The sequence below is a fragment of the Cucumis melo genome, chromosome 9 (genome assembly GCF_025177605.1).
Source record: "Cucumis melo cultivar AY chromosome 9, USDA_Cmelo_AY_1.0, whole genome shotgun sequence".
NCBI classification, from domain to species: Eukaryota; Viridiplantae; Streptophyta; class Magnoliopsida; order Cucurbitales; family Cucurbitaceae; genus Cucumis; species Cucumis melo.
In genome coordinates, this window is record NC_066865.1 from 3,782,830 (window position 1) to 3,810,090 (window position 27,261).

Consider the following 27,261-nt stretch of genomic DNA (forward strand, 5'->3'; position numbering starts at 1 on the left):
AATGAATTTTCAATCACAATGTTAATAAAATAAAAGATGTAAATGGATTCACTTATTATAACAATTTAATTTCTTAAACTAGGGTTTAAATTGACATAGAACCATTTCCAAGGGAACAGTTACAAAAATGAGGGTAGAAATATATTGCTACTATATTATTTATATTTTTTGTTTGAGAAATTGATGGATAATAAATAATAAAGTTGCATTGATTTAATTATTAATGAGACCAAAGAATGAAAATTAAGATGATCTTGACCATTTACAAGCCTAGCTCTGTCTCCCAACCAATTACATGGGTTTCTTTGTATGTATTCTGAGTTGTTACATGCTTTCTTTTTCTTTTTGTTCTTTTGTCCATTGTCTTATTTTGGCTATGTCTTTATATACTCTAACTTTGGACTGACATATTGTAATAAAAACCATAAATCTCATCTAGCATTTTCTTTTTTTCACAAACAGCTGAATTTGATACATCAAATTACCAATAAGTGGAACTACCTTCTTTTGGTAACTGTTAGTTTTCTCGAATTATGTGTTTGAATTTTTAGCCAATCTTTAAAACATAAAAATAACTTTTTAAAGACGATGTTTTTAACAAATCATAAAAGAACGAGTTAGTAGAGTTAGTAGGCGTACCTAGGTTATATCTCAACTACGGTTGACAACGTGTTTAGTATGTTCGTCATTTTCCAAGGCCAAAAGTGAGAGATATCATAATTCATCCAAGAAAATGGACAAGTAATAGGGTACAAGAGTACTTGAGCGCGGAGCCGATCCAAGATGATTTTATTTTTCTAACTTTTTAGAATTTAACTTTGATTTTAAAAACAATACTTCTAAAATTAGGTGAACAAAAACATTGAAACTAATAGGTGAAAATTATATTAATATGTTATGCTCGATCTACTTTTTAAAAAACGACCAAGACTTAAATATATTAAACACACCCTATAATAATACGTAAAAAATAATGAAAAAGGGGGAAAATATAGGGCAACTATATTTACAATATGCACTATCTTTTTTCTTTTATGACAATTTGGTCGAGCACGTAATAGATTAAACTTTAGACTTTAAAATTAATAATACAAGTTTTATACGTCGAAGAATGCTGGAGTAGGATACTAAAGTTATCTACTACATTATTTGAATCATACATCAAACACATTCTTTTTCACAATACATGTCCTTATTTTAAAAACAAAATTAAATCCAATTTTCAGATGCTGACTTTTTTTTTTAAATCTTGTAGCTCTCAATAAAGGTTTTTTAAAAATAACCGATAAAAATGAGGTTGGGATTTATGCCTCTAATTACTTGGTATTAATACAAAGAATAAATGGAAAGGGAAAAAAAGGCATTGATTTATACAAGCAATAATTAATTAATTAATTAATTAAAACCAAAAAGAAAAAGAAAAAGAAAAGAAAAAAGTTTCTCGCTACATTCCATTGTACCATATCCATCTCCCTCAAATCTCTCCCCACCCTCCGATCACCCAACTGTTTTCATTACCAATTTTTTATGGTCATTATCAAAACCTATAATTTTTCTTAATTAATTAATTAAAACACATTAACCTTTTTTTAAAAAAGAAAAATCATGAAAGTTAACGAAGAACATAACAATGTCTTCCACGTCTCCTTCAACATGCATATCCCATATTTTTTCCTAAAATACAAGACTTTATAACGACCTAATCATGATTATTTAAAAAATATATATATACATATATATATATATATATATATATTATTTATTTATTTATTTTGTCCCTTAAAAATACTTAAGTGAGAGAGCTCAAGAGTCATAATCAACAAACAATATCAACCGTTGGATCAAAAATTAACCAACGGTTTAAGATCCAATGGGGTCCACTACCCCATTGCCTTTCCTCACTAATAAAACCCTTTGTAATAACATTACAAGACAGCCATTTTCATTTTCACTCCATCAAAAAGAAAAAAGAATTCCCTCTCCTTTGCTTATTTTCTTCTTTCTTGAAGCTTTTTTTTCTTCTTCTTTTTTTTCTTTTTGGTTGAAGAAGCTTTTTTGCATGGAGTTCGATTCCAACTTCAAAGATGATCTTCCCCTCTTTTCGAGCTTCTTCTCCGATAAAACGGAGTCGAAGCCACAGCTAGTACTCGACGACAACGACAACGATCACGGCGACTTTTCGGGCATGGAATTAGGCAGCTCTTCTTCCCCATCATCATCATCCAAGGGTTTGTTCCATAGTTTACAACTCCACAATAATTTTGAAAATCATAACCATAATCAATATCTTCATCAATATTTCCCCATCAATGGATCATCTGATCATCATCATCATCCAATGAATAATAACAATAACAATAATCATTTCTCCAATATTGATCATGGGTCCTTACAAAACCTTCTTTCTGAAATTCCAATTACAACCCAATATTTTGATCCAAAAATTGAACCTGATTTCACCAATAATGAATTCTCCAAAGATCAAAGCTTTGAAAACATTGGGGCCAATAAGTTCATGCATGGCTTTCTAGGGTGTGGGAATAATGTTTGGACAAATTTTCCTGGAAACTTTTTGCCTCAATTTTCTCAGCTCCCAAACAGCCATTTAGGGTTGGGATCATCATCATCTAGCAGTACTGGTAATTTCAGTTTTATTGGGTATGATCACAACAAGAAGAGAAAAAGAATTCAGCTTAGAAAAGAAAACAAGCCTCCCAAGAAGCTTCCAAACATAATTAAGGGACAGTGGACTCCTCAAGAAGACAGGTACACCAATAATTTAACCTAAATTTATTTACTCTTTGATATTTTCATGTGTTTTATTTTCGATGGGATGAACTTGTTAAGAATGTATCTAACTTATTTGAGATATGTTTGAGGTACCTCTTAAGTCTTTTTGTCCAATTTTAAGAAAATATATATATTTGTTTGTTTCGGTCTTTGAGTATGATGAAGGTGCTAAGAATATATATGTCGACTCAGTTGAAATGTTCAGGTGTACCTCCTAATCCTTTCGTCTAATTGTTTTTTATAAATATTTTTGTAATTTTTTTCAATTTAGGGTTTCTTTATTCTTGATCAGAAAACTTAAATCATGGTGATTGAAGTTATGTGTTTTATTTAATTTTATAGATTGTTGGTCCAATTGGTTGATGAATATGGCATAAAAAAATGGTCACAAATTGCAAAAATGCTGGAAGGAAGAGTTGGGAAGCAGTGTAGAGAGAGATGGCACAACCACCTGAGGCCAGACATTAGGGTTTGTTTTCTTTCTCTCTTTTTCTCATCCAATACACATACATACATATATACATATATACATACATACAGATACATGGAGATGTATAAGTGATTTCTTGTATTTGATTTCCGTACACATATATGCATGTCTATCACACATTACATGTGTATATTTGTACCGGCATACCATACATTTTGCATATATGTCAACACACAATATATAGTATATCATTTAATTCTTGAATTTAAAATTGAATGATTCGCTATTTTAACGCGTGTCGCACGTCGTATCGAAATATGACGTGAACGTTTTGGTTTTTATTAAAAGACGTATGATCTTTTTCGACACAATTTTATGGAGTTTTAAATACTTTCCATGTCTACCATTTGTCTATTTCTAGTTGACAACTCATGGACAAATTGAAACAAACATAATTGTTTTTAGGGTTTATGAGTAAGAAAATTAGCTTTCCATTGTTTCCAAGGAAAGGCCATATTAGTGATTATAACTGGAGTCATTGTTTTTCCCTTTTGTGTGAGTATTCATGAGTCATTATGTGAGGTTGATGAAAAATAACCAATTAGAGATGATTTGATGTAAAAAACCCAAGTGTTTTGTAATTAATTTTCCTTCCAAAAGTTTGCCTTTATTTGAGCATTTTTCTTTTGTAACAGTCATTTGAATCCATCTTTCATTAGTTAATTGTTGTAAATGAAAGATCAAAGGGTTGTTAATGAGGGGAAGTTGGGTTTTTGGCTTTTTGGGGATTCATAATTTTGTTCTAAACACAAATAGAGTAACGCTCAAATAACTATTTTTTCTTTTTTAAATGTGGTCAAATGTTAGTCAAATTGAAAAGAAAGAAGCTATAATAGCTTTTAATTTTCTTTTTTTAAAAAACAATTACAAGCTTAAATAGTTCTAAAGTTTTTTGGGAAAATTACAAATTATTAAACTATGAACAAACTCATTATCATATATATTTAGTGGCATGGTTTTGAAAAGTAATTAACGTTTGGATATTCTATTATTCTCATCCACATACCTTCATTTAGGATGTTGTTGATTTAATTTAAATCGATTGGGGAGGGGGGGGGGGGGGATGAATATAAATGGTTTGGAAACATTTATTTAATTTAAATCGATTTAATTTTCAAAGTTTATTTCAAATGGTTTTTAAAAAGAGTTTTAATATAAATACATTGTTTTCTCCTATCTATCCAAATAAATTTAAATCTCATTTCAGAGATTGATTTAGAAATGTAAGAGAAGAGAAAATGATATGTGATTGAGAGTTGGGATATGTTCATATTGTTCTAAATGAAATCTCATTTTAATATTTTTTAGAATGATAATAGGAATATTTTAAAATATAGTAAAAATAAATTAAAATATTTACAACATATCTATCAATCATATTTCAATGTTAGACATTGATAAAATTTGAAATTTTGTTATATATTTTTGTAAATATTTTAATTCTCCATGATAATATGGGAGTGAGAGATTAAAAATTACCTCATACTTTGATTAAAACTTGAAATTTAATTCAAAACCTGAAGCTAGGATTTTATACATTTAGATAATAAACTAAAATAATAATAAGAAAAAAAGTAATTTAATTACATCTCTAAAATTACCTCATATTATATACACTCATCCTTAGGGTTAAAAACCTTAAACAAACATTTCCTACCATAAAACAGCCATTTATTATTATTGTTATTGTTATTTGAAATGGAAACATATATAGAGTGGTAATAGTGAAAACACAGTATATCACATATTCATTGATAAAATAGCTAGCCATTTATTATTAGAGTAGGTTTTTGGTAAGTTCTATTTTATTATTATTATTACTATTACTATTACTATACTATTATTTAAGTAATGAGGATCATTTCAACTTTAGACCTCTACAATGGTAATACATTATAATTATTACTACAATATAATGCTCATTCATATCCAAATAAAAAATGGAATGAACGGTGTGGATGCAGAAAGACACATGGAGTGAAGAGGAAGACAGAATACTAATTGAAGCTCATAAAGACATTGGAAATCGATGGGCGGAGATTGCCCGGAGGCTACCCGGCCGCACGGAGAACACCATCAAAAACCACTGGAACGCCACAAAACGCCGTCAAAATTCCAAGAAATTCAAAGCCAGAGACGCCGATTCCATCAATAATAACAACAACAATCCCAACGGCGGCGGCGGCTCCATCCTTCAAAATTACATTAAAACCCTCACCGCCGCCGAAGAACCGAACCAAATCCCGGACTCGCTGCCGCAGCTGGTGGACACACACAGCCCTGCCCCCGACGACGGTGGTGGATATTGCTTCGGGTTCGGAATGGGATCTGGATCGGGATCGGAGTTGGAGTGTTTGAATCTGTTGCAACAAAACGATGCAATGAAATCGGAGATGGATCTGCTGGAGCTGATTTGTCAGGGGAATCTTTAATCAATAATACAATACATAACTTTCATAATAAAATAGGGTTTAAACACCAAAAACTTCAAACTCAACCCATCGTCGTATGGAAAGGGAAACTCTCCTCTTTTCTTTTTCTTTCCTAAGGATTTTATATTTCAAGTTTAATTTCGATAAATGGTTGGTCGATGGATATGGATCAATGATGGTTTCTTCTTTTTTGTCTTAATGTTTAACTATATAATGTTGGATGAGATTGAAAATGTGACTGCTTGCAAGACAAAACTGGTGTAAGATATGTTCATGGTGTGTCTGCAAAATCTGACTATTTAGTTTTGAGTTAATATTTGGATGTTTTATAGTATATTTCATTTTTATACTTCATAACTAATTAGCATTTGTATTTTTTTTCTTCAATTCTAAATATATATATATATATATATATATATAAAGCAGTTTGAAATATACTTTATTTAGTTTTCAAAACTTAATTTAGTTAGTGAAAATAATACAGAAAGGAAGCTATGTAACAAAACAAAGAAACCAATTTATTTATAACTATGGTTTAAAAATAATTTTAGACTAATCATTCATGGAAATAAAAAATTCCCAAAAAAATGCAAATTATTCCTATGTTCTCTTATGCATAATGGGGTGTTACAAAGGAGACTAAAGAATCTTTATCTCAACCCAAATTGGTGTGTGATGTTCCAAAATGATAATTAAACATCTGATCATCTCTTCTCCACATGCCCCACTGCTAGGTTTTTTTGGAATAAGGTTGTTGCTCTTTCGGGTTGGACCAATTATTCCTATCAAAACCTCATAAGTCTCTAAGAATATATTTGCTCCATCAATACCAAAGACAAAGAATTAAGGTATTATACGTTTTAATTTGTTGGTGGCTGTCATTTGGTGAATTTGGCTGGAGATAAACAAAGGGATTTTCAAAAATAACTATGCTAGCTCTATCAACACTTGGAAAGACATTTGCAACTTCATCGAGTTTTGGTCATCTAAAAGCAAGATTTTTTCCAATTATTCTCTTTCTGTCGTTGCACTAAACATATATAAGTACTTTTATTTGATTTCTTTCTTGCTTTATTGGGCTTAACTCTAGCCTTTTTTGTATCTATCAACTTTGTACCCTTCCGTTCTTATTTAAAGGGGATGATGAGAGTATTAAAAGGGTCACCACCTAGTGGAGATGTTGGGTGCACCTATTGATCTAAACATATTCTTTTCTAAAAAAAATTGATTAACGGACTCTTGGTCAAGTTCCAAAAGAAAAAACAAGTTTTGAAGGGAAATTGTAAAAAAAACGACTAATTTGACACAATATAGCAAAATTTCAAATTCTATATATAATAGATATTGATAGACACTGATGTGCTTTTATAAGCGACATTGATAGATAGTGATAGAAATTTATGAATTTCTATTATTGATATAATCCAAAATTTTGATATATTTTGTAAATATTTTAGTTTATTTTACTATATTTGAAAATGCCTATTTTCTTAAGGAGTATTTTCAAATATATAAAAACATAAAATAAAAGCTATTTACAAAATATAAAAAAATCTTTCAAATTCTTTATAGAACATCTTAATTTTTACTGTCTTTTAAATAGTTTCAATTTTCTTTTTCCAACATACACTCAAAAGGTGTCTAGTTAGTCTAGAAATTTCAAAAGGAAATATCTTTTTAACAATAACTTAGCTCAATTACTCAACTACTAATAACTATTCAATCCTTTTACTTAAGTTGTTGTGCTAAAATTAAGTTAAAAGACCAACATGACGGTAAATTGTTTATCCATTAAGAAACAAAAGCTTTTAAACCTGTATATATAACTACTAACGGTTTATATTGACTATATAATAAAAAATACAAAATTTCGCTCGTACAAGTTTGGATCTCTTTGAATCACTCGTCCCATTCAGAGAGAGGAATCTCCAATTCGACAGAAATGAGGTCAAATCGGGAATACCAATTGGGTCCCCCAATCGAGGACGGGTTAGGAATACCCTCCCCATACCTGCCCCGTCTCGAATAGTTTTTTATTATATACATATATATTTATTTATTTATAATATACTTTTTTAGTTGAACTTAGCTATGATTTTGTTAGCTTTTTTTGTTTTTCTTTTAATTAATAATTAGATTTTTTTTTTGTTAAATTTTAGAAACAATCGTTATCGTAAATTTTAATCTATTTTAAATAAAAATAGTAATTAAAAAAATAGTGAATTTTTCTCCACAGACCCGATCCCCGAAACGAAAAATGGGGTAGGAACAAGAATGGGATTCCCCTCAGGGACAAGGATGGGGAGAGTGTCTCCCCGTGCCGCATAGCAACCTTAATTTATAAGTGTTTAAAAGACTTTGTTTATTTACTCATAAATTTTTTTTACATATTTTTAAAAATCAATCTAAACTAGTCGTTTTTAGATTAGAACATGTGGAGATTGTTTTGCAAACAAAAGAATTCCTCACATAAAATAGAAAAGACAAAATATATATATAATCTAAAATCCACATTATTCTGGGTCCTAATTTTTATCTAACATTCAAACAAATACAATCAACTGCATTGAGATTCTTATAAAAGACCAACCTTGAAATTTTAAAAGTGTATCCGTGTTCATCATTAATAAATTCTTAAATTTATAAATAATTTTAGTAGTTTTATCATTTACAATCATTTTTCTATAACTAAACATAAAAGAAATAAGGGTATAGTAACTTTAATATTACCTCATACTCTTTTTTAGTTTTTATTGGAATTTTTTTAAAAAGAATAACAAACTATTTATACTCTATAGAATAAAAACCACTAATACACATGATTTTCCTATGAAGTATATATATTTTGAAAACTTATATAAATGTAACAAAACTGTAAATTATTTATGTAATAAAGCCCAAAAAGTTAGCCATTTTTTAAATATTCTAAGTTTGTCTTTCCATCTTTCTTTTCTTCCTCGTGATTCGTCTTGCTTCTGTTATTTCATCTTCCCCGTGTCTTCCCCTGCGATTTCGTCTTGCTTCTGTTATTTCATCTTCCCCGTCTTCCCCTGCGATTTCGTCTTTCTTCTTTTCTTTTTTCTTTTCTGTGATTTCTTTCGACCATCTTTCTTATTTTTCAATTATTTATTTATGTTGTTTAATCTAATTTCCATCATTTTTCTTCTTTTCTATTTCGTTTTTTTTGCTTCGATTTCTTTCTATCGTCTTCCTACTTTTTCTCTTTTTTTTTTCGCTGGGATTTCTTTTCATCGTCTTTCTTCTTTCTTCTTCTTTTTTTTTACGCATTTACATTTGGGTAACCAAATTTAAATGATTGTGTATAAAACTGTGTACAACAAAATAGCAAAATCTGCATAAAGATTCTTGAAAAAAAATCATTTAAATCGGAGTAGCTAAATGTAAACGATCGTGTAAAAAAAATAAAAGATTGTGTATAAAGAATCTTGAAAAAAAAATCATTTAGATCGAAGTAACCAAATGAAAACGATCGTCTAAAAAAAATAAATGATCGCGTAAAGAAATCTAAACGATCGTGTACCAAAAGAATTAAAAAATCGTGTACCAAAGTTTTTTTTTAAAAAATCATTTAGATTTAGGTCCGCAAATCTAAACGATCGTGTAACAAAATTAAACGATGGAATTGAAAAGATAAATTGTAGTCATATCTAAACGATCGTATTGTAGCCATATCCAAACGATCGCGTTGTAGTCATATCTAAACGATCACGTATAAATTATAACCATATCTAAAGGATCGTCTTGTAGCCATATCTAAACGATCGCGTATAAATTATAGTCATATCTAAACGATCGGGTATATATTGAACTATATCTAAACGATCGCATATAAATTGTAGCAATATCTAAACGATCGCGTATCAAACAATAACCAAATCTAACCGATCGCAAATATATTACGCCCGCGTTATTGACAACATGGTTGACAGGGCATTTTTGATATTTTACACGGTAGGCCTCTAGGCTTTTTCCGTTTTTGGAATTGTTCTATAGAGTGTAAATATTTTGTCGCTTTTTTATATTTTTGAAAATACCCTTGTATATTTTGTCATAATGTTTATTTTTGACAAATTTTTTATTTTTTAAATGGATCAAAATATAACTCAATGTCATACTAATGTTAAAAACTTCCTTATTTACAATCTGACACGAAAATAATTATGCATTTTTCATATAATTGTTCAAATAATATAATGACATTCCAATATTGCACTCTATTATTAAAGAAAATATACTGAAATTAGTGAAAAGGAAAAAGTATTCCATAAATAATTTAAGTATGTAATTAATGTTGTTGAATTTTTAAAAAACATGGAAAGTAATATGCATGTATAATTAAACTTTTATTTTATTATTTGACTGTTTATTTTAAAAACAATATAATACAAAAATTAACTCAAAAAAGGGTCTTTTTACGAATAGAACAAAACGACCAAATATTTACACTGTATAGAATAATTTCGAAAACGAAAAAAGTCTATAGACCGACCGTGTAAAATACTAAAAATGTCCCGTCAACAATGCGTGCGTAATATATTTGTACACAATCATTTAGATTTGACTATTGTTTGGTACGTAGTCGTTTAGATTTGGTCATTTAATTTAACAATTATTTTTTTAATTTTATCGTTTAATTTGGATACATTTTAAATTGGTTACAGGATCATTTAGATTTGGGTAAGCAAATCGTTTTTCGTTTGGTACACGATCATTTACTTTTTTTACACGATAGATTATTTTTTCAAGATTATTTAGTACACGATCGTTTAGATTTGGATAAACGATTTTTTTAATTATTTTGGTACGTGATCGTTTAGATTTTTTCTACACGATGGTTTGTTTTTTTTTACATAATCGTTTACTTTTTGTTTACTTTTTTATACGATCGTTTACATTTAACTACTCCAATCTATTTTTTTTTCAAGATTCTTTATACACAATCTTTTAGATTCTGCTATTTTTTGTACACTATAGTTTAAATTTGGTTATGCAAATTTATACACTATCTTTTAAATTCTGCTATTTTTTGTACACAATAGTTTAAATTTGGCTACCAAAATTTAAACGATGTAAAAAATAAGAAGAAGAAAGACGATGGAAAGAAATCATAGAAGAAAAAAAAGAAGAAGAAAAGAAAAAAGATGATGAAAAAATTAAACGACGTATAAAAAAAGAGAAAAAGAAGAAAGACAATGAAAATAAATCGCAACGCAAAAAAAGAAGAAAAGAAGAAAGACGATAGAAAGAAATCGCAGCGAAAAAAAGAAGAAGAAAGACGACGAAAGAAATCGCAGCGAAAAAAGGAAGAAGTTGACGACGAAAGAAATCGCAATGAGTAGGAAGACGACCAAAGAAATCGCAATAAGAGAAAGACGGAAGGACAAACCTGAAATATTTAAAAAATGACTAATTTTATAAGCTTTGTTTCGTGGGCCGTAAATAATTTGATTTTTTTTTACCTTGATGAATTTTTCCCAAAAAAATTGATATTTTTGTAATTTTTCCAAAAATTAAACAAAATATATAATGTGTTTGAAATTTTCCAATTGATTGTTATACAAAAGATAATTAAAAATATACATTCTTTGTATGCTTCAAACTTGCCGAACTCAAGATAAATTACAAGTTATTTAAAACATTTTTGAAAATATATCTTAAAATTAAGTTCATTTGGACACAATTTCTCTCTCTCTCTCTCTCTCTCTCTCTGTCATATTTATTAATCTTTTTAAAACTATTATTGCAATAATATTGACCATTCAAGAATGAATAACCTTTTAGACAAAAATGAACCTTATGTGTGTGTCTATATATATATATATATACGGCCATCAAATTAAAATGAGCACAAGTTAAGGGTCGATCTAAAAATTTTATTGACGAGGATTTACAATTCTATAAATATAACTTAAAAAAACCAATATAGTAAATGAGGCTTAAACTTGAATCTAGAGGGGTTGAAAAACCAATTTACAACTAAATTAACTAATGATTTTGATATTATGTCGGTTATATATAAGAAACATAATGTTGAGGGGGTCGAACTACTCTTAATCTATACTAAATTCACTAGTGATTGAAGTGCACTTTCTTTCTTTGATAACATTGTTTCAAAGATCATTAACTTTTCCTTTCGTTATATAAATAAAAAAAAATTGTTTTAAATAATAAAATTGTTGAAAATATTTATAAATATAATAAAATTTTATAGTATATAGATGACCTATCAATGATAGAGATAAACATATGTTAGTGTCTATCAACATCAATTAGTAATATATGATAGTAGTCTATTAATTTATCAATATTTATCAATTATATTTTGTTATATTTGAAACAACTCCATAAATAAAATATATAACTAAATGAAAATATTACTTTCACTTACTTAAATTTAGAATTTAATTTGATAAAATTAATAACCCTAAGATTAAATTTAGGGATATTTTAAAAAATATAAAAAAACGGTAAAATATTTACACTCTATATAATAATTCCAAAAACAGAAAAAGCCCAAAGGCCCACCATGTAAAATACCAAAAATGTCCCGCCAACCACGTCGTCGCACTCGTAATATATTTGCGATCGTTTAGATTTGGTTATTGTTTGATACGCGATCGTTTAGATATGACTACAATTTATATGCGATCGTTCAGATATGGTTCAATATATACGCGATCGTTTAGATATGACTACAATTTATACGTCATTGTTTAGATACGACTACAATTTATCTTTTAAATTCCATCGTTTAATTTTGTTACGTTTAAATTTGGTTACAAGATCGTTTAGATTTGATCGTTTAGATTTGGGACCCAAATCTAAATGATTTTTTTTTTCAAAATTTGGTACACTATGTTTTTAATTCTTTTGGTATACGATCGCTTAGATTGCTTTACACGATAGTTTACTTGGTTTACACGATCGTTTACATTTGGCTACTCCAATCCAAATGATTTTTTTTCAAGATTCTTTATACACAATCTTTTATTTTTTTAGACGATCGTTTACATTTGGCTACTCCAATCTAAATAATTTTTTTTTCAAGATTCTTTATCCACGATCTTTTAAATTTTGCTATTTTTTGTACACGACGTAAAAAAAAAGAAAAAAGAAGAAAGACGATGGAAAGAAATCTTAGCGAAAAAAAGAAGAAAGAATATAGAAAAGCAAAAAAAAAAACGATGGAAAGATTAAATGACGTAAATAAAGAATTGAAAAATAAGAAAGATGATGGAAAGAAATTGCAGAAAAAAATAGAAAAAATATTTAACAAGTTTTGTTAATTATTTTTTTTCATAACTACCCTCGATATATTTTCTATATTTTCCATGCATCCAAAATTTCTTAAATTTACGATAATTTCTCCTTTTAAATTATATTTCATTTTTAAGGTTAATTAATAAGGGGAATATGCAGAAATAACAAATATGAGAATAGAAAATAGAAAAATAGCAAACTGTTATAATTATTTTTTTATTTATGGCAAAACTAACCGCCATAAACAATTTTTCACTTTTTTGGCCCGAAATTACCCCTCCGTGGATGACAATTGTTTATATACAAATATAGTGTATTTGTAAACACACCCACTTATGATAATTATTAACTAAATTAAAAATTATTATATTGCTTCATATATCCCTAAACATATTCAATTGGTTTCAATATGCCTTAATTATTTTGATAAAAATCAACAAATTAACGAAAAATAACTTCAAATATTCAATTTTTTATCTTTCGAATTATAGATTCAAAATTATATAATGTAATAATTAATTATTAAGATAAAAATTAAGAAATTAACGAAAAAGAATTTCAAATATTCAATTTTTTTTTTCTTTTTGGAATTATACATTCAAAATTGAATCCCTCCCTAAAATCATGGCAAAGATAATGCAATAATTAATTATTAGCATAAACATTAAGAAATTAACAAAATAATTTAAAAGATTCAATTTTTTATGCTAGTAGATACCAATCCTTCCCTAAAATCATGGCAAATATAATGCAAATAATTATTTTTGGTAAATTAGTTAAGTTTAAATTCAAAATTCACGTTCTCTAAAATCATGCCAAATACAATGCAAATATTAGTTATCTAGGATAAAAATGCTGGAATTAAGGAAACTAAATTAAAAGATTCGATGGAAAGCAACGCGTGGAAAACGATATTCACAATCAACCGGAACGAATGAAAGAATGCAGATGGCCGCATAAACAAAAATTTGAGGAAAGAACGGAGTAAAGGATATTGTTAAGAGAAAACAACGGAAGAAAGAACAACATCATTTTTTGTTTTATAAATTATTTACCAAAAAAACACACATAATAAATTAAGTTTACATTCTCTTAATTTTAACATTTTTATTTTCTAAATTATTTATAAAAAAATCATTAATTTTGCCTTCCTAAGATTAGATTCCTAAGAATGCCGTATACATCTTCTTCCTTCGCCCTAGTCTACTATATCTTCTTAATACCCGACCGCTACATCAAACTAAAACGTAAGGGCTACATAAAAAAGAAAAACAGACACACCCATTATTGAACCCATGGAGTCTGTATAATATATGAAACAATAATTTAATTTAATATACATCCCTCTTATATAGAATCTACCAGTTTTTGGACTACTCAATAAACGTGTTCCCTTTGAATTTTTTCAATGGCTTTATAACGAGTGAAGACTGTATTCGATGGTAGATGGATTGAGTCCTCCCGATATATTGACTATCGCGTCCTTAAATTATATGTTCCAGTTTCATCGTCGTTTCAAGAATTTGTAAACTGCATCAAACGTAGACTTTTTTCAAATTCATAACTTTCTGTCTCTAGGTTGGCCGTTTACTGGACTGATTGCAACAATTTGAACCTCATTCGGATTGTTGATGATAAGCATATGTTTTGGATTATGTTAGTCATATCGAAATTCTCCGACAATGATCTACTTGTTGTCGTTGACACTGTATCTGCTACTGATATTGGAAATACCCCGTATTTGAGAGAGGACGTGGAATTGCTTTGAATTCCATTAGGGGTACTCCGAAAGACTCGTACGCCATGTTGTCTGCATTTTTGGATGCATTGATCCGAAACAACCCAGGTATAAAAACAACAAATACTCTGTATTTTAACAAATAACACACGATCAATCTAGAAATACACTGTAATTCTAAATTGTTTTATTTGACTGTTTTTAGGTACATATACGGCTGAAGAAGCAGATAATGAGGGTCGGTTTAATACAAACGAACGAAGGCAGGAGGAAAGCGATCTTAAAAGGGAACGGTGGAAAGCGATCTTAAGTGGAGAGCGATCTAAAAAGGGCCGGTGGAAAGCGATCCTAAAAGTCACCGCAACATGAGAGAACAGAGATGACCACACATATTTTAAGTGACAGTGGAAAGCGTTTCAAAAAGGAAGGGAGAAAACGATCTTATTTTTCGAAGGAAAAGAGAAGGTTAAAAAAAATTCTAGGATTTTCTTAGAGAAGTGAAGTTGTTGCATTTAGAAGATGTGATGTTTTCGAGGAGATGATTTATTATTTTTTTTTTGGAAAAATTAAAATATTCAAGAGTGTGCATAGTTTGTATTAATTATATGATATTTGTAATTTTTGTTACCATTATATTTAGAAGTCAATTAGGGAGAGGTATTTAAAGCATAGTCCTTCCATTTATTATTTAAAAATTAACTGTTTTGCTATTTTGCCAATTTAAAAATAAAATTGCAATTTATCCAAAATAAACCTTATATTTTGCTATTCCCCGATTAATAACTTCTAGCCACTCTTTCAAGAAGAGAATAAAAAGCCCAAGCCTCACTTTTAGATTTGGAATTAAGAATTAAAATTGGAACATTTATAAAATTTAAAATTATGACTTTGAAGTTATATTAATTTATAAAACTCAAACTAACACTTCTATTAATTTAGATCTTGAATATTTATAAATATACCAATTTAAAACCCAAAAAACTTAAGCGTTTCATTATGTTTTATTTAGACACACTCATGAAAGTTTAAAGTTTAAATTGATAAAACTATTAGTTAGAAGTTAATTGATACAAATCCACAATTCAGGTATATAAATTGATAATTTGAATTTAGGATTTAGTGTAAAGAGGGAATAAGGATGTAAATCTCCAATCTTTTTTTTTTTTAAAAAAAGTATACATCAACTACCGATAAACCATGCTTACGCTGTTAACTTATAATTCTTGTTTGAACAATAAAAAGAGAAAAATAGTGACTATGAGACAGAAAAAAGAACACAATAACTACGAATTCTAGTGGTATAGTAAACACTAGTTGTATGTTACATATGGTTATAGGACCAAGAAGAGAGGAAAAAAGAAAAGAAAAGAAAAAAAAAGTAATAATAATAATTTACAAAGACTTGAGTTTTGAGTTCATACGCTTAGCCCTTGAATACAAGAATACTCCCATTAGAGCTATGCCCGTTCCTGCAACCAAAATTTGTCCACATATTGGCAAAGACGACACCAATCTTCCAATTTCTTTTTTAAATTTAAAATTTATATATAACTTCTTTACTTCTTTTTTCAAAAAATGTTTTATTGATTAGCCTTTGGATGCTATTCTATTATAATGGAGAAAATCAGTGCCAAAATCACAGTTGTAAGGATTCTTATTATGGTGTGCAACGGTTGGTTGGAATCGGTTTTTCACGGATCAAATTTGTATTAAGTTAATTACGATATGTTTAGACCAACTTTGATCGGTTTTGTTTCTTGAACTTTTCTTTTATACATCAGTTTATTCCAAACTGATGCTAATTGAGCCCTCTTTATGTTTTTAATAGAGTTATTTTCAATTATGCAATGTATTATAAATTATAGGGAAATTGTCAAAAATAGTAAATCTGGCAAAATATTTACAATATATAATAAAATTTTAGATTTTATCAATAATAAACATTAATAAACACTAATATGCTTTTATTAGTGGTATTGATAGACGGTGATAAAAATCTATCTATTTTTATTATTGATAGAATCCAAAATTTTGCTATAACTTGTAAATATTTTAATTTATTTTACTATTTTAAAAAATGTCTTCTAAGTTATATAATTATTGCAAAATAATAAATATATAATCTTTTATGTTAAAATTAAGATTTCGGTCTTGATGGTTTATATTTATAATTTGGACTTTACTCTTGGATTTGATAAACTCATAGAAAATAGTCTCGTTCGTATGAACTATTTTTGAAGGTTTTTCAAACCATAACTACATTTGAGGTTTTATCAAATCATAGAGATTAGAATTGCAATTTAACCAATTTTTTTAAACATAGATTATATTTGTGAATAAATTAACAATAGCTTATTGTGAACTAAATCTTAACGAATAGTTAAGACTAGTTTTATTATTTATAAATATATAGTATCAAACACATTTAAACTTTTTTTCACTTAGAATTCAATTTTTAATCTGCCACCGAATATGTGTATGAAAACATGAAATACAACTCTACTTTTATTGAATTCCTTGTTTTTCAAAATTTAGTTTTCAAGTTTTCTACCCAAGGATCCTTAAATAACAACGGTATCAAATTTCGAAAAAAATTTGTTATTAAAATTTGTACATTTATCAAATGACTTTGTCTTTCCTTTTCTTTTCTTTCTTTTTTTTTTCCCTTAAATCGAAGAAAGCTTAAAAAGTAAGATAAGTCTATTAAGCAAATTATAGAAAAGGGTGTGAGAAAAATACCGAAGGCGTTTAGAGGTGAGACTGTTGTTTGGAAGAAAATAACCGAAGACACTATAACCACCACTCGCTTCAAAGAATTTCCTACTGCATGGGTCACCGGTGAAATTTCTTGTAGTATTGAATATGAAACCTGCCCAACCAACAAAACCAACAAATATTAAATTAAAACTCAAAATTACAGATTTGGTCATCTGAGTTTTTCTTGTTTTGATATTCGTGTATGTTCAAGCCAATTTATGCATATTTCGACTAATTTTACGAAACAATCTGTTCGTTCCTACAACATCTAAGTGTAAAAAAATTCAATTTCTAGATAGGTTGTCTCATAGATTAAATCCAGGACCTCTTAGTTGGTCATATTGATCCTCGAACTTTCAAATTACTAAAACATCAAATTTACAGTGTAAAATTCTACCAGACACTTTTAAAAGTATGGAACTAAACAGATGTAAGAATGTATGTATGAGAACTTAGAGTAACCTGCTGATAACTATGAAAACAGATGCCAGATAGAAGCAACCTAATGCATAGTTCTCTAATATTCAACCCTTGATTTGCCTGAAATAATAATTAAGAAGATTAGAGACAGGCCCATTAGTGGCAATATTGTAAATGAAGCAAATAAATTCTTAAACCTGTTTGATAACCGTTGCGTTTTTGCTTTTTCTTTTTTTGAAAATTAAGCAACTTCCTCTTGACTTGGTTTCAATCAAAACATTGAATTCTTAACCAAATTTGAAAAAGAACACCAAATTTTTTAAAACTAGTTTGTTAGTTTTCAAATTTTGTCTGAATATTATTGAAAACATCCGTAAAATGTAGATGAAAAATAAAAAATTTAGGGATGGAAGTGATGGTTATACGATTAATTTTTAAAAATAGAAAACTGAAAAAACCAAATTACCATACAGGACGTATTAAGGTATATATTTCATTTCACTTACAGCTAATTTCAAGTATGAAGGACTAAATTTAGTGCCTTCAAGGAGAAGAGCCGAGGGAACCAGCAGGATAAACGAAATGATGGTAATTACAGAGAACAAATTGATGTTGTCCAATGCCTGCTCAAACACCCAATAATTTGAAGTCCAAGAGATTAAAAAAATAAAATAAGATAAAACAAGACATTCAACTGCAAACCATAAGGTGTACAGCTCCAATACAATATTAGATAAACATTAGTTCCATCACAAAACAATTTCGCAGGGAGAGGGATAATTCAAGCATCTTCCCCTTAAAATTAATCATGATGTTTCATCTCAAAACACAAATTCATAATAAGAAAAGTAATTTATACAGTCATTTTTATCTAAGGAATTTCTTAGCACAGAGTTCAGTAATCAGAGAAAATTTATGTGTTATTGAAAATTCTGAAGTATAGAAAGTTCAGCGTACCTCTTTGTGGACCATGAGCTTTTTGCTGAGGATATTACGTGATTGATTGGTAAGATTTGAAGCCATGGCACTGCTGAAGCCAATCCTGTAACCCAAAATCAGAGGCTTGTTACACATTATTTTAAGGTTATTATTTTTTAAACACTTAAAAAGTCCTTCCAAACAACGAGAATCAATTTGTTTAGATTGAATGCAGTGAAAATAAGTAAGATGAGGTGTGGTCTTATATCTTACCAATTAAATGAGGCTTCAGTAAAAGAAGCGAGTGCCACTCCTCCTACAACTGGAACCAGAGAAAAAACAATCCAAAAAGTGGGCCTCTGCGTATGAATGCAGCACAAAAATTGATCAATTTTTTGACTCGTTAATCATCAATCTCACAACCTGTTACCACAAATTGTTTTTTCATAGTTTATTTAAGGTAAATCAAGTTATTTTAGACTCACTCGTCACACAGTTCAATCTAAATTCTAAACAGAGTAAGAAATTAGTGAAATTGTCTGAACTAACCTAAAGATGTTTCCATCTTTCACAACTCTCATCCTTTTATAAAATTCGATAAAACAGTTTTCCTTGGTCCATCTTACTCGAATACAAAATAAATTAACCTTTTCATCTTATATTCGAACCATCAATTTTTTTTAGCTTTCTCAGTTGAGTCTAGGTTAATGAAAACCATGATCGTATATCTTTTCCAAATCTTATTTAGTTTTTCATTGAGAAAGCTCAAAACAATCTATAGTTTGGATATAAGGTGAAAAAGTTAAATTTTTAATTCCAAACTTGGTGTTCAATCACTTTTTCAATAAAAAATTTAAAAGAGGACCTAATGATACAAGTAAAGCCAAACTTGATTTAATCTTTTATTCAATGTTTAGAATGTCCTATTTTGCTATCATTCACATATATAGATTCTTCCAAAATTAGTATGATCTATGAGACCAATTTGAACATTAACAAAAAAAAAAAATGCGGATAGTGAAGTTGAGGTACCTCAGCCAAAAACAAAGCAGAGAGAAGGACGGTGAAAAATGGCTCCATTGCTTTGATGGTGTGAGTAAATGAAACCGCCACTCTCCCAAGACTCACATTGGTTAATATGTTTCCCATTGTGTGCGCTACAGCCACCGGAAGAATGGCAGCAAACTGAATAATAAATTCAAATACAAATTACTAACTAAATTTGATCACCGTATTCCTACCTAAAATAAAAACGACTAACTGAATAGTGAATATTAAAACCATAGTAATGTTTGAATAACGTTTTCAAACTTGATCCCTAACGGTTTAAGAGGTGAGTTTAAAAATAGTTGTTTGGATGAGTCTGCCAATTATTATTAATATACCATCAAAGGTTCTATCTCAAAGAAGTTTTGGTCACCTGAGATTTTCAACAACTCAATAGGCTCTTTCAAAATGATAACTCCTTGGGTTCACAAGTCTTGATGGGATCTTTATGATCGGATCTTAATTTCATTTTATTGGACCAAATATCGATTTGAGGTTTAGGGGCTCTGATACCATATTTGATAATATAGGATTCCATCTCAAAACTAATTAACAATAAGAAGGGTAACTCATTTATCTTATTAGGAGTATAAATTTTCTTAGTTTTTTCAACGTGAGATTCTCAACGTCTCAACAACATATAATAATATTTTATTTGGTCATTTTTAAGTACAACAGTTGTATACTAGATTTAAATATCCAACATCAAGAATAGGTGTATATGTTAGAATACTACGTTAAACTATGCTCCATTTGGCTAATTGGTCAATTTTTGTATAGCTAACAAGTTTAGGGTTAAACAAATTACTAAATACCAAGTCATGTTTATTCTCCAGGAAACATGATCTATCAATGGAAATCTAAAAAGTGAGTCCCATTTGATTATGTTTATTATTGTTTATATGTGTTCTGTAATCGTAAATGATATGTGAGACACATAGTTAAATTCTTCATCAACAAATGTAATCCAATTGCAAAACTAAGGGTGTGAATCTCATTGCATTTGAAAATTACGTGGAATCCATTAGAAACTTTTGAATGAATTTTCAAGTTTTTCCTTCCTACCGTTATAGATATTGTTACTATTAAACAAAGAGAATTATGGATTAGTCATAGTTATTGTTACCATTACATAGACCATTATCGATTGACCTTAAATGATAAGAGTAAAAAGACATTGATATCTATCACACCACAGTAAACAACTTCTACGGTAATAAAACTACAATTACAAAATGCTTAAGTAAATGTGATCGAAAGCAATCCAATTACATTTGAGTTTGAGGCTCGTAACGCTTAAAATATCAACAGAAATCCATAACGATTATACCAAATTTAATTTTATACGATTAGAAAGGTTAATGGAAAAGGGGTTAAAGGTAATACCTGGGATGGACTGATCTTGGGTCTCTGATGAAAATTAAGAGCCCACATTAAGTTTACTATGATCGTACCACACCCGAACTGGAAAGCTGTCACCGTAGTTGGAAACGGAAAAGCTTTCAAAACCTACAAATATTATAATTTCATCCTAATTAATTACTCCAAAGGAAATTTTGCCCCAATGCTTAAGTTTTCACTTTCTTTTTTTGGGTGAAAAGTTAAGCTTTCGCTATTTAAAACTTAAACTTATCGAGAGAGGGAAAAACGAAAAGAAAAAGACAGTCAACACTTGAAAAATTAACTTTTACCCTACGATCTTTCAGAAAACATGTGTTTCATCCACAAAGATTCAGAATATATTATTTTATTCTTTTAAGTTTTAAGAGGAAAGATGAAAGAAAGAAAACTCTATGACTAAAAAATTATTTCAAATAGCAAAAAGTGTACGATTGAAATAAAAATTTAGAATTTATCATATGGATAGATTTTTATATTTTGTAATTATTTTAGTATATTTTAGTTTATTTTGTAATCAGAAAGTCTTCTTTTTTTTTTTTTTATTTTAAAACCTTGTAAATTCAACATACATATTTTAACTCAGAGACAAAAGAAGGAAATTTTATAAAATATTTTATATACTTTTTATAACATGTGTACATATATACTCTCTTTTTCTACTACAACAAACAAGTAACAAGATGGAGTGAATGATGAATGAACCTTCGACAGAAGCATATGCATCACTTTCATACTATTGCATACGGTTGTTAAAAGAACCCACAAATATTAAATTTGAGCTAACTATATAACTTAATTTTTAAACAAAAGAAGAATATTGTTACAATAAAGAGCACTTATTACCTTTTGGTAAAAAGTAGAAGTTTCTATTTACTTCTTACCCAATCACTAAAATGAATAAATCAAGAGAACCCAAAATTGGAACGTTTAAAACTCTTTATCTAAGTTTGAAAAAGTTGTAGAAAGTCATCAATGAGCTATAACTGTTTGTTACAATTATACATGTGAAATTTTAATCTATTTTGGAAGATGGTTAATGTAGTTTCTAATTTTGGCTTAATGTAGTTTAATGGGTCTAAAACGTGTACTACTAATTTTGAAGTCAGCTGCTCGATTTTCAAAACTTTACTAAACATTAAAAAAAATTAAAATTAGTTCAATAATTACAATAATTTCCATTTGAAAATTAACAATAGTAATGCATTTACAAAATTTCAATTGGTAAATAATTTTAAAATTGATTCAAAATACGATGACTAAATTTAAACGTTTAATATTAAGATTGAATTAAAACAAAATTTCAACTACAAAACTGATACAACCAAAAAATTTGAAACATGAATTATATTTGTTAATTATAGATTATATGTGAGTCTATTTTGGAGGGCATTGTTTTTAATTTTGGCTTAATTTTTCAAAACATTCCTTTAACAAGATGAGGAAATTGGGGTAGAATTAGTGTTGGTTATAAGTTTAATTTCAAATAATTGAAGTCCTTTGATAAATATTTAGATTTTAGTTTTTGAAAATTTATGACATGTTTAGTAGATAATTTAAAGATAGAAATTTGAAAACAATAGATTCAACATAGTATTTTATTTTTTTTATATATATACATGTTTGGTGATAATTTCAAAAATTGAATTCAAGTTTAAGAAAAATATCGATGTATTTCGTACTATATATTTATAAATCATAAAACTCGTATTACTTATCCACTAAATTTAGTTGATAATTAGATTTTATTAGTTTATGTAGGAATATAATTTACTTTCTTACCTAATCACTAAAATGAATAAATCAAAAGAACCCAATACTGGAACGTTTTAAACTCTTTATCTAAGTTGAAAAAATTGTAGAAAGTCATCAATGAACTATAATTATGACATGTGAAATTTTATTTATTTATTTTACATTTTATATATACTTTTTTAAAAGTATAAATATATTTACACTTCAAACTTGTGGATGTTATTTTCATAAATATAGATATGGTGTATAAAAATATCCTATTGGATAGGGATACAGCAAAGCAAATGACAGAAATTTTTGACAGAAAATGAAAAGGATTGTGTTAATTAGATACGACAAATAATGAACTTTCCTTTCACAGGTGTAGTCATCAAGCAAAATTTTTTAAACGTTTTATTACTGTTTTTCTTTTAATGATTTTCTAAGAAAAAGCTGAAATTTGAACTTAATTTGATTGATATTATTTTTGAAAATGAAAATCCAAATTTTTAATTATGAAATTATAAAAATTTGAAAATTTGTTAGTGTAATAACAACCATTCATATTTTTTGAAAAAGACAATAACAACTTTATAATTTATCTGTAGCTTTACCATTGTCCATAGTTCCATTTTCTTTCTTTCAAATAATAGGAGGGAGGAGTTCACAAATTAATTATTAATTGACTAAAAGGACTTGTTCCACCTATGATAATTGAAAAAGTTTTAAGGAGTAAATACATCTTAGTTATTAAATGTTGGATCTAATTTTTATTTAATTTATTTAGTTTTATTTTAGTCCCTAACTATCAAAATTTTACAATTTTATATTTAAGATTCGAGTTTTATTTCAATTAAATTCTTAAACTACAATATTTTACATTATTGACTTTATCTACAAACATTGATATAATATTTATTAATTAATTTAAACTAATTATAAAATAAAATTTAAAAATTAATTTGAAAAGTGATGAAAAATAGTCATATAATTAATTAAAATTTATTAACATACATTAAAGTCAAAATCGAAAAATAATTATTTAATAAAAAATAAGATTAAAAATAAAAATATTAAAATTTAAGAATCAAATTAAAACAAAATTTAAAGGAAATCAAACTCAAACCCTACTATTTTTAGATTCCATGGCATTGACTACATTAATAGAATCTTAAATTGATATTTATTTTGTTCTCACCATGATTTTCCAATACTTTATCACACATACAAAAGTAAATAATATGTTTTTAAAAAATAGAATAAAATTATGGACGAAAATACCCATATAGATACTGCCGACCTTAGGGTTTTTGAAGAACGAATGAACTTTCACTATTATTTTGAAATAAACAAACAATGAAATAAATAAAATAACAAATAATAATAATAAATAATTTTTTCTCCTGATCCCAACAGAAAAACTATTTTTTTTTTAGTAATGCAAAAATGAAAAAAAAAAAAGGGAGTTAAGAGATTAAGAACCTGTTTGTTGAAAATATTGTAGTAGATATTCAAGAGATACCAAATCCCAAACATTGCACCAAGCCGGAGATTTTGAACCAAATCAACCGATTCCACGCCCTCCCCGGCACTCTCCGGCACAGAGGAAGCAGCCATTACAACAAACTTCTGAAGCCTCGGAGTAGATCCGAACGAAGAAACAGAGATCGATGAAGAAGAAGAAGAAGAAGAAGAAGAAGAAGAAGAAGAAGAAGAAGAAGAAGAAGAAGAAGAAGAAGAAGAAGAAGAAGAAGAAGAAGAAGAAGAAGAAGAACGCCATGAAATTGATTCGTGAGAACGGAAATGAAGAATGTGCGAAAAGTGAGGGAAATTAGGGCTTCGGTTAGGGCTTGGAATAGCCGCAGTAGCCGTAGCAATAGAATTAGGGGAAAACGACATAGCCAAAGCCATTACAGCGTTATTCCACATCTCAATCGAAGAAAAATCTCACAGATGATTAAGAATATAAGAAGAAAAAAACCAAGAAATGTTCACACGTGAAACACGCATTTCACGTGGGAGGAGGAGGAGGAGGAGCTCCGGCAAGGGGCGGCGATTGGAGGAGAGAAAAGGAATCAATGGGGCATGGAAACTAATGGCTGAAACTGAAAATCAGGGGAGGGATGATTAAGATGGAGAGTGAAATTGGCGCCATCGATTTTATGGTTATGGTGTAAACAAGGCCCACTCCATGTCCATGGTCAGTCGTAACGGAACCAAGGGCTAATAGGATAATTTAAATTTGAAATGGACCTTTCAGCAAATTTAGGGGATTCGTTTTAATTCTTTCCCTTCTTCCCCTCCCTCTATACACAACGCCACAATTTCTTTCTTCCCAATGTGGCCCTACAATGTCATTTTCTCCGTTGTGTCTATGTCCTATTTATGCAAATAATTATGACTTTCTTTGGTAATGATTTTGTATCGGAACAAATTCTTATTTTGGATTGTTTTTTGGATTTAACTCGGGTTTATTGTTTTTGTTAATTATAGATTATCTTTGTTAGTCTATTTTGGAAGACGGTTTTAATGGGATTTCTAATTTTGGTTTAACTTTTCAAAACATTCCTTTAACAAAACAAGGAAATTTGTGGTGGAAGTGGAATTAGTGTTGGTTATAAGTTTAATTTTAATATTTAGATTTTAGTTTTAGAAAATTTAGGACATGCTCGTTAGAGGATGTGAAACATGGTTATATTTTATTTTTTCATATATGTGTTTGGTGACAAATTAAAAAAATTGAATTCTAGTTTTAGAAAAAAGTTTAAATAGATTTAATACTACGTGTTTATAAACCATAAATCTCTACTTACTTATCCACTAAATTTAGTTGACAAATGACTTTTATTAATTTTTTTATGAATATAATTTATGTTTACGAAATTAGTCAAATTGGAATTTTAACCAATTATTTGGAGAAAGTTATAGTTTAATCTATAGTCTGATAAAACCTCATATATAATTTTATGGTTTGACAACCTTTATAAATAGTCATTCTAAGAATGTTTTCTATAATTTTATCAAACTAAATGGATTAAATTTTAGTTATAAACCATATAGACTAATTTTAAATATGTTATTGAGAATTTGTTTTTTCGTATAATGTTTTCAATGTTAGAATTTTGTTTTGTCTATGCATGTTAATGCTGGAGCATTATTATATACTCTGTTTATTTGATATATTATATTATTTTATTAGACCTAATCACAAATGTTAGTTTTGTAATCGTACATTTCCTATATATCATGATATTTTGTTGTGTATTCGGTCCACATCAGAACATTTAATTAATATAATATATTTACAAAGTATATATTTTTTTTATTGATTTTTGTTTTTTCAATTTATACTATGTCATATGATACATACTATGTTTTTACTATATATTTTTCAATATTTTCATATGTAACTAGTTTTTAGTAGTATATTTCACGGATGTATCTACTTTTTTCATCATATATTTTATATGTACCAATTATGTGCTTCCTAGTACATGTAGTAATCAATGTAAGCCTTTAGTTTTGGTACGATACTTTGTATGTAGTACACAACATACATATTAATTCATGTATATGATACTCAATTTTTATCTTTTGATCAATATATTTACTGTGTTGTATTATTGATAGTTTTTCTTAAGTATTTACATTATTTTGCTTCTTGTAATTTGAATGTCACAATTGTTAGAATTATTTGTTTCATATATATATATATATATATATATATATATATATATATATAATCAAACATGTGATATATCATCAGACTTATTCATGTAGTTAACAAAAGTAGTATATTTGACATATTTTAAATATTATTATTTTAAAAAATAATGTCAAAATAGGGTAGAAGGAGAAGTATCGACAAAAATAGGATAGTAAAGTCGTGAATACGGATCCATGACTTCAGTGAATTGTTTGCCTACTAAGTTGAAGTTTGAGTTGTCATCCACATCTTCCTTTATTGTTCCCCTTTACATTTACATACATAATTTAATTTATAATTAAATTACAAGCGTCAAACATTAGACGTTAATCTGTGTGTGGACATCTAATAAAAAATTTGAAGACATTAAGTCAATATAATCAAATCACCAGTGGATTTAGTATAGACTCAGGGTCTCAAACCCCCCTCAGCCAACTTTATTGTCTTTATATAATATATATAAAGAGGACTATTTGATTTTTAATCATTATAAGTAGTTTAGTGATTTTTTTAGCCCTTGTCAATATATTTTTTTTTTGGATCTGTCACT

The 27,261-nt window shown here is 28.2% G+C and overlaps 2 protein-coding genes across 3 annotated transcripts; one reads left to right on the top strand and one right to left on the bottom strand.

The window, feature by feature from the left end:
• The first annotated feature begins 2,059 nt into the window (after positions 1-2,059).
• LOC127150985 (transcription factor MYB98) lies at positions 2,060-5,712 on the top strand. The gene is made up of 3 exons (XM_051090064.1): positions 2,060-2,766; positions 3,133-3,259; positions 5,245-5,712. Exons 1-3 carry the CDS (start codon positions 2,060-2,062, stop codon positions 5,710-5,712), a joined length of 1,302 nt encoding a protein of 433 aa, XP_050946021.1.
• A 10,299-nt stretch (positions 5,713-16,011) lies between these two features.
• On the bottom strand, positions 16,012-25,345 carry LOC103498084 (phosphoenolpyruvate/phosphate translocator 2, chloroplastic). Of its 2 annotated transcripts, XM_008460560.2 has the most exons (9): positions 24,488-25,345; positions 21,260-21,382; positions 19,859-20,011; positions 19,100-19,185; positions 18,866-18,950; positions 18,415-18,531; positions 17,951-18,028; positions 17,471-17,600; positions 16,012-16,200 (listed from the first exon to the last, which is right to left on the bottom strand). In XM_008460560.2, the coding sequence occupies exons 1-9, from the start codon at positions 24,932-24,934 to the stop codon at positions 16,124-16,126; spliced, it is 1,296 nt and encodes a 431-aa protein (XP_008458782.2). In that variant the 5' UTR covers positions 24,935-25,345; the 3' UTR covers positions 16,012-16,123. The 2 variants fall into 2 exon arrangements, with proteins under 2 accessions (XP_008458782.2, XP_050945598.1); XM_051089641.1 differs by lacking the exon at positions 16,012-16,200 and having other exon boundaries at positions 17,219-17,600; positions 24,488-25,263.
• Between the last annotated feature and the right edge of the window lie 1,916 nt (positions 25,346-27,261).